At 43.0% G+C, this 8173-nt stretch overlaps 1 protein-coding gene across 1 annotated transcript; it reads left to right on the top strand.

Annotated features, from left to right (window-relative positions):
* Window positions 1-253: 253 nt before the first annotated feature.
* LOC142768939 (C-type isolectin Sp-CL4-like) lies at window positions 254-5016 on the top strand. Its single transcript, XM_075871542.1, has 3 exons — window positions 254-2631; window positions 3095-3164; window positions 4782-5016. The coding sequence occupies exons 1-3, from the start codon at window positions 2455-2457 to the stop codon at window positions 4931-4933; spliced, it is 399 nt and encodes a 132-aa protein (XP_075727657.1). The 5' UTR covers window positions 254-2454; the 3' UTR covers window positions 4934-5016.
* The last annotated feature ends 3157 nt before the right edge of the window (window positions 5017-8173 follow it).

The raw sequence follows: 8173 nt of genomic DNA, 5'->3' as shown, positions 1-8173 counted from the left end.
CTATTGATGAGCCAAAACGTTCCCTCTGTATATACGCGCAGTAATGTGTGCGCAAGTCTTCTACTTAAATAGCTCACGAACACAGCTTAGCGTACGTGGCGGAAGGCACAGGGGAGTACCCTCCCTAGTGAACTAAGGTGGAGGGGGATGAAAAGTCCTGGCAATAAGTTGCCTTAGTAGACAGGGGGGAGGGGAGGGGGAGTCCGACGAGCCTATGTCAACAGATAGTGGTGGTCTAACGACTCGTGCATTCGCTTCGGGTACGCACAATCTTCTGCGAAGATGTGAAAATAATTGTACAAAATGATCGGGTAACCTTTGAGGTGGTATTGACGTAAATTGCAATGATTTATTTTTGCAAACATGTTCACCTTGGTAGAACAGCGGTTATGGTGCTTAGATGCTGATCAATAAGTAACAAGTTCAATCCCGGCCGTGGCAGTCGCATTTCTATCGAGACGAAATAGTTGAGGTCCGTGTACTGTGCGACATGAGTGCGCGTTAAAGAACCCAGGCGGGTCGAACTTTTCGGAGCCCTCCACGGCGGCGTCTCTCATAATCGTATGGTGGTTTTGGGACGTTAAACCCCACATATTACATATATTTTTATTTTGTGAGCAAATGAACGGGGTCGCACCTGCTTGTGAGGCGACGGACGATAGTAGCTCTCTTGCACATTCAAATTTTGTCTCCGCTTCACCCTGCGAGAGCTCATTTCGCATAGATAGTCATTACGGCGTGAGACCACTGAATTGCTAATCGAAAGTTTGGGAAGCTCCGTTATACAATGGAATAACGTAAGCCTCCGGCGAAAAGCAATAATTAGGGCCAGCTCTCGCCAAGTCAATCATTTTATTTTGCGATAACATTAGCATCATAGCGAAACACTGGCACAAGTATTGCGCAATATTTTGTTATAAATTCTTCCCAGTGAATAACGAAAACACCTCTATTGGCGTCTTGCCACAAACGCCGTGGTGTACACTGTAACGCTAAATAAGGTTTCTTCTAATGTGGAGTTCGCCAAATAAAAAAAATGGACGAAATGACCAGTGACCAGTCACGCACGTCCACGTGAAATCTTTCATATTTATGGAATGTTTACCTTTCAATGTCTTTGTTTCGGTAGAACTGTAAAGGTTTAAATGTTACACCGGAGGCTTACTACGTATACATGATTGTATAAGGTCATCAGTTTCAAATTAGCCTTCCCGAGTTTAATACTTCTGTTTTTTTTCTTATATCCTTTAGAGATTAGGTTTTTTTTTTTCATTCACTGCGTTCGTTTACACTTTCATGAGACTGGACGGCAATGTTCAGGACTTGTCTTCCTAGCACAAATGCAACTTACATAAAAGATTATAACATAGAACTGATGCATCCTCTTTTTCATTTCTGTTTTATTCCTTATACATCACATCCATGCTAAACTTACCAGTCCGTACAAGTATGACTTGTTATACTTCGAATTGCATACCGCACTTTGTAGCATATAGCCCGCCCCTGCATATAACCCACGCCCCTAAGCTTCTACAAAAAAAAAAGGCAACCCCACTTTTCACGCAAGTTCTCCCGTTTTCTTTTTTGCGCGGGTTACATGCGAGAAAATACGCTAATCGTTTTGCATCATTTGTTCGCGTATTGTGATTGACGAAAGAAGAACAATTTACAAGTTGTTAAAGTATGCCCGTTGCTGTAATATAAAGGCTCCCGCAAACAAAGGAACAAAGTACACAGCCTTCCAGAAGCCATTCAGAGTGGCTTGTCCGAAATGAAGCTAATTTCATCAATATTAGTGATGCGTTGAATTCCTTTCATAAAAGACGGCGTAATTCACTGAAAAAACTATTTCGGTTGATATGATGAAAAAGCAGTTAGAAGAAAAAATTCAGATAAATCAAAAGATGCTCACAACTCATCATACAATGCGTACTGTATGCCTCTAATGGTAAAGTGTTGTCGGCCAACAAAAAAACTAAAACTAAGTTGAATATTGAAGAAGGTACGTTATACAAATAGGATAAAAGTTTAATAATAATGAAAACCACTTCGTTATACATGTGTGCTAAATTTCTACGTTCAAGTAAACTCCATAAATTTGCGAAATGGTGTACTTGCGCCTGCGTGCAAGTGATAATGCTTTATTGTGGTAAGTCCTTTTTGTTACAGAACAGGTTTTATCTTCAAATAGAAAACTTCAGCCCTCTCGAAAACACGCCAGTACGCCGATGAAGACGAAAATGAACTATACTGCTGTGAAACAAAAGATGGGGGTTAGTGCTTAGTGATCTGACAGGTCAGGCATAGCGAAAAAAAAAGTGTCTCAAAAATCGACTGTGCGTCCCGACGTAATGGTGCGACTACTTCTTAGGCTCAAGCGATTCAGGGAATGTCACGCGCTTCCGTGCTATTGTAGGAACACAGAGATGGCATGTGACTATTTCCCCTTACTACATGCTTCCAGCGGCGTTCGTGTTCCGTGCCGGCCCTACGACGTTCCAGGCGGCTCGGCATGCCTGCTCGGCCGAAGGTCTGGCCATGGCCATGCCAGTCACTTACCAGGACCACAAAGCCCTGGTGGAGCTGATGCGCCGAAACAGGGCGCCCAGGCTGTGGATTGGCGTGCAGAGGGTGCGCAACTTTTCCCTCTTTCTCCGCGCTTCCTCCAGCAAAATAAAATTCTGTGCAGTGTGCACTATAGTGGCGCAAGGCTAGAACCAATAGCGGAGCCAGTGTCCGACTTAGCTTCTTCGAAGTTCTTGCTTGAAATCCCGAGCTTTGGCTAAAGATGTTAAGTTCTTGCTAGCATGGCTACGCTTGGCTATTCTTACCCTGTTTCAGCCGATTCCCCACACTACGCACGTGCCACAGTGTCATGGCGGAAACATTTCACGTGACTAGATGCGACATGGTTGTTAGTCACCTGACTAGTTGTCACGCGAGACTAGACTAGTCTCGCGATCACGTCGTGTTTTTGGCATGTGAAGCCCTACGCTTTAATATCAGCATATCTGTGTAACAAACCTGTTTTTTTTTCTCTTCTCTTCCCGGTCCTTTCCCCCCTCCCTGTTCACAACTGCCGCTATGACACCAGAGTGTGAAAGGCAATACGACATTCATGAACGGTGAACAAGTGCCGGAGTCCAGCCGAAGATGGGGAAAAGGTATGCATTGCTCGATGAATCGCGATGCGTTAAACGCGGACCCCGGGTTCAGGTATGTTCAATTAACCCTGCCGTATAGGTGTATCGCTCGCAAGATACTTACTTCTGCAAAAAACGAAATTGAGAAGAATACCGAAATTACAATAAAGGGCTAAAGCTTACGCCTATACTCTTTATTTTGGTGGTCAGGAACGAGACCTTTCTCGTTTGGAATAGCGCCATGAACATCACAGCTCTGTATACGTAGCGGCTTCTGCGCGGGTTTTATAAGTTACTGTTATGACACTGCTACAGTTATATTTCATTGTCTATATAAGAAAATGACCTCTCCTATTAAATATTTGATAAGTGTAGTATTTTAACAGCGGAGCTGTTTAAGCTGAGCGCAAGTCTGTGATCTGCAAGCAGAAAATACCATCACCATAAAAACGCGCACGCCATCTTCCTCTCATTCATCTCCTGCTTGACTGAAGATGAATAACATGAGCGCCGGTTTGTCTGGCGCCGCACGATTCTGACAACTCTTGTAGATGATAGAACGAGCACAGGGAGAAAAAGAAGAACGAATCGGACAGACAGAAAGAGATAAAGAAAGATTGTCGGTGAAAAAAAAAATAATTCTTCACGGGGCTTCATTCGAACCTGCGTGCGCACGATGCGAAGCCGAGCATCGTAACCACTCGACTAGGCAGGCACGCTAGCGGAGTAATATATATATATATATATATATATATATATATATATATATATATATATATATATATATATATATATATATATATATATATATATATATAGTATACTTCCTTCCTCCTACTGTGTAGTATATTGTAGCATTTGATAGTGTACTTTAGAGTATTCTACTTTATAGTGTAGCATAGCACAGTACAGTACAGTACAATATAATATATGAAGTAGAGCGTAGTATGCCATAGCAATCGGTGGGGTAAAGGAAATGAATGTGAGGGTGAGGAAAAGGAAAGAAAGAAGGGAGAGAGTAAAGCGTGTCGTAAAAAGAAAGAGGGATAATGAAAAAGCGAGAAGAAACTGAGAGTGATAGAAAGAGATGGAATGAATCAGGCAGCGAGAAACAGAAAGCGAGATCAGGGGGCAAAAATGAAAAACAAAAAAGATACAGAGAGCGAGAAAATGACAAAGAAATAGAAAAAATAAAATTAGACAAAAGAGGCAGAAAGAGAGAAAGAGATAGAATGGGAGAGAGAAAGAAGTGGGAAAGAAATAAATAAATAAAAAAGAAACAGAAACAAGAATGGCCACCCAGCTCCGCTGTTCCTTCAAGCTGAACGCGAAGCTGTTTTAATATTTTTCTGTACTATATTATCTATTTTACCCGTTTTTTCCCATTGACGTACATATTTTCAATTTTCGATGCTCACTTCGTAGTTTCTATCTAATGTGTTGAGGGTCTTGGTACGGTCTTCTAAACTTAGGACCCTTTCCTGTGTATCATTCAAGTTGCAATCGTACTATTAAATGTTTAGTTTAGTTTGAATTCCTAATCTCTGGCGTATATGCAAAGGCCGTTTGGTAAAGCGCTGTTTTGCGCCGTTTCCGTGACGCCTGCGTGCATCTTTTTTTTTACTTTGTCGAATGCAGGCCAGCCAAACAACAGCGGAGGGACGCAGATCTGCGTGGAGATGATCGAGTCGCTGGCACACCTCTGGAACGACTACGACTGCGAGAACAGAGCCGCCTATGCGTGCCAGCAAAGCAGCAGTGCGCCGCAGTCCTCCGACGGACCGACATGAGCGATACCCGACTTCTCCTGCGCAGCACTTCCTCGAAAAAAATCCCATCTCCCATAAAGTGCACGTCAAAACTCTCTCACAAACGCTGAGCCGCTCTCTTTATTGCGATATGTGCGGTGACGGGAACAAGCTACGCTTCAGAACCATGTTAACGAAAAGAGAGAGACAGCTGACACGAGCAAAGGCGTAAACCTCAAAATAATTTCTTGTGAATTCACCTAAGGCGACCCGAAATCGGTTTGTTCGTGGCCAGTCGACTCTGGCGCATAACCTCTCTGGAAGATTGACCAGGAAAACTTGATGTATCCTATGGATGATAACTACACCATTATTTGTCAACATTTTTCTAAAAATGTACAACCAAATTACGAAGCAAAACAGTGAGGAAAAAGAATTTATAAAAATAAAAGGAAACGAGTGCTAGTAGCATTACGAAAGTTTGTAATTTTGAGCTTACCAGACATCCCGGTTTACCTGACCCGGTCAAATTCGAATGTATTTCCTATACATTTATTCGCAAGAACGGCTACATCACTAGTATTTTTCGGGCGTAAGGCAAAATACCCTTCTTCCTTTTCAATAAATGTATAAGAAAGCAGAGAATTTGAGACGCGTGGCTTCCCGGGCCACTGCCAAGCGCAGTCTTCATTTTCGTTTATTTGTTGAGGTCGTACGCTCTCCCCTCCCCCTTTTCTTTTCGTTGCACAAAGGAAGGGCACTACAACCAGAGTTATTCCTTCATATGTGTTGCGAAACTCCCCATAGGCCCCATGTATCGAAATCCAGACACATAAAATTCCGCCCCACTGCCGTGTTGGCAATAGGACAGTGATTGAATGTACTGCATCGCTTCTAACCGATGGATGTTTCTCGTATACAAGCACGATGGCACAATTCATCAGACCGTTTCATCGAACTCGTCATATATACAGACACTTGCCCGAATACGCCACGTGCCCCACGTGTTTTTTTTTTTTTCATGTCGCCCACCCCTCACGTAGTGTTCAATGCGGAAATTTTGAGGATATAATAAATAAATAGCGATGCAAAGCTCGAACATGTGAGCGAGGCGATGTGTACGAGCATTCGCTGCTCGTGCACATCGGATGGATGTGGTTGGCAGTTCACATAGGCGTGCGCAGGGTTCTTTATCGGGGGGGGGGGGGGGGGTAGGGGAGGGGGCGATATGATTTATTGCAGCACCCCGTCACTCTATTTTGTCACTGTATGTATGGGCTAGATACTGCGCCCCATAGAGCTCCCACGTGGTCACCATGCTCGGGTTCCTGGTGACAGCGCAAGAGTTCAAGATCGCCTTCTTGCAAGGCCCCGTAAAGTTATATTTCCAACTAACCGTCGTCCAATAAATGGGACGCCATTGTCAACCTATTCGTGTATCTATAGCACCCACTTGCACAATTTAAGACTTACCGGAATATCTAATATTTATCTATCTTGAAACTCAACACAAGACATGCAACGACCCTCTCGCCCGGATCGTTACGTCAGCTGGGGCCCCATTGCAACCAGTGGTCGTGGCCTCGTAATCAAATTAAAACCAGTGTAAAGCAGCTTTACAAACTATGCTGACTATGCATAACTTTTTCCCACAATGACATTCACCATAAGGACATTCATCACATTCTCAAGTTGTTCAGTGCACAGGGTATAGGTCTCGCCTTCACTCACGAAGTCTGTAAGAATTACGAGCTACAGTTTCTGGACCTAAAGCTAACCTTTGGTCAAAATCATTTGTGTTGGAAATATGACCCAAGATCGGTGAAGCCTATCTTAAAGTACAGGTCTGGCCATTCTAAGATTGTGAAAAGAGCGATTGCAAAGACAATCTTAAATGCGTCGCTCAGGAAATCCTGTGTGCGCGTGTCGAAAACTGTTTTTTTCTTAACCAGGTAAAATGCTTAGAAAATGCTGGGTATCCTAACATGGTGATTTCGTCTGTGTGTCAGTCGATGGTTCGGAGCGTTAAGCTCATGAAACACAGCGGAGCTCAATCAAAATGTGATGAAAAAGAAAAAGAGCAGTTTTTCTTTACGTACACGAATTGGTGCAGGGGCTGAAAAACGTATGTTCAAGGTATGGCATCGAGGTTCTTTTTTTCCGCCAAACGTAAGGTATGTCGCATTTGCCCGATGGTTGATAATGCGCTGAGGAACAAACAAGCCAAAGGGAGATCCGCTATGAATCATAAGAACAAGTAAATCGCATGCGTAAAAAACGCTGTGTATTTAACTTCATTATCAGGTGGTAGGGAGTACGTGGGACGAACGAAACGATGTGTGAATGTTCGTTTAAGGGAGCATGAGTTATCTCTTGAAGGGGTCATGTGACTGCATCTACCGGAACATTGCAGGTCATGCGGTTGTCGTCCCATTTTTAAGAGAACCACCATCATCTTCAAGCATCCTAACCAGCTAACTAGAGAAATCGCTGAGGCATATCATATAAAGATTAGGGGTAGAAAATGCATCAGTGAACCATCCGTCACACTGCATGAAGAAGAATTGAGCTATTTAGGCCAATCTTGATTATTGCCATGAGCGTGATAACGCTACCTCGGTGCACCTCTTGTTCTGCGCATGTCGTGATTTAGGCTGCCAGTACCTATATATATATATATATATATATATATATATATATATATATATATATATATATATATATATATATATATATATATATATATATATATATATATATATATATATATATATATATCATTATATTTTTTTCTAATAAACAACAGTTGTGAGTCAGCGCCGTCTTTTATTTCTCTTTTGCTCCTTCCCAGTCCTGTGTGTTTGTGGTGTTGCGCTGTAAATAAGTTCGCGATGGATCCTAACCAACAGGCCAAACTTACCGTCTTAAGGCAGTTAATGTTTGTGGACCTCGCCTCACTCACGTGTTTTGAGCGTTGCGTCGCTTTTTATTTATTTATTTATCTATTTATTTATTATATACTCAAAGGTTCCGTATGAAACTTTACACGAGGGGGGGGGGGTGACGTGAAAAAACATGTGGGGAACATATGGCATATTTGGGCAAGTGTCTGGATATATGACGTGTTCGATGAAACTGTATGATGAATTGCACCGTTGTACTTGTATACGGGAGCCCCGCCGCGGTGGTCTAGTGGCTAAGGTACTCGGCTGCTGACCCGCACGTCGCGGGTTCGAATCCCGGCTGCGGCGGCTGCATTTCCGATGGAGGCGGAAATGTTGT

The sequence above is a fragment of the Rhipicephalus microplus genome, chromosome 1, assembly GCF_043290135.1.
Source record: "Rhipicephalus microplus isolate Deutch F79 chromosome 1, USDA_Rmic, whole genome shotgun sequence".
Taxonomy (NCBI): Eukaryota; Metazoa; Arthropoda; class Arachnida; order Ixodida; family Ixodidae; genus Rhipicephalus; species Rhipicephalus microplus.
The sequence above is the reverse complement of the archived record's forward strand: the minus strand, read 5'-3'. Positions and strand labels throughout refer to the sequence as shown.

Coding starts and splice junctions, on each gene's coding strand:
- LOC142768939 (XM_075871542.1), top strand. CDS start 2,455: ATGCTTCCAGCGGCGTTCGTGTTCCGTGCCGGCCCTACGACGTTCCAG. Junction 2,632..3,094: donor TGTGGATTGGCGTGCAGAGG/GTGCGCAACTTT, acceptor CTATGACACCAG/AGTGTGAAAGGCAATACGAC. Junction 3,165..4,781: donor CAGCCGAAGATGGGGAAAAG/GTATGCATTGCT, acceptor TGTCGAATGCAG/GCCAGCCAAACAACAGCGGA.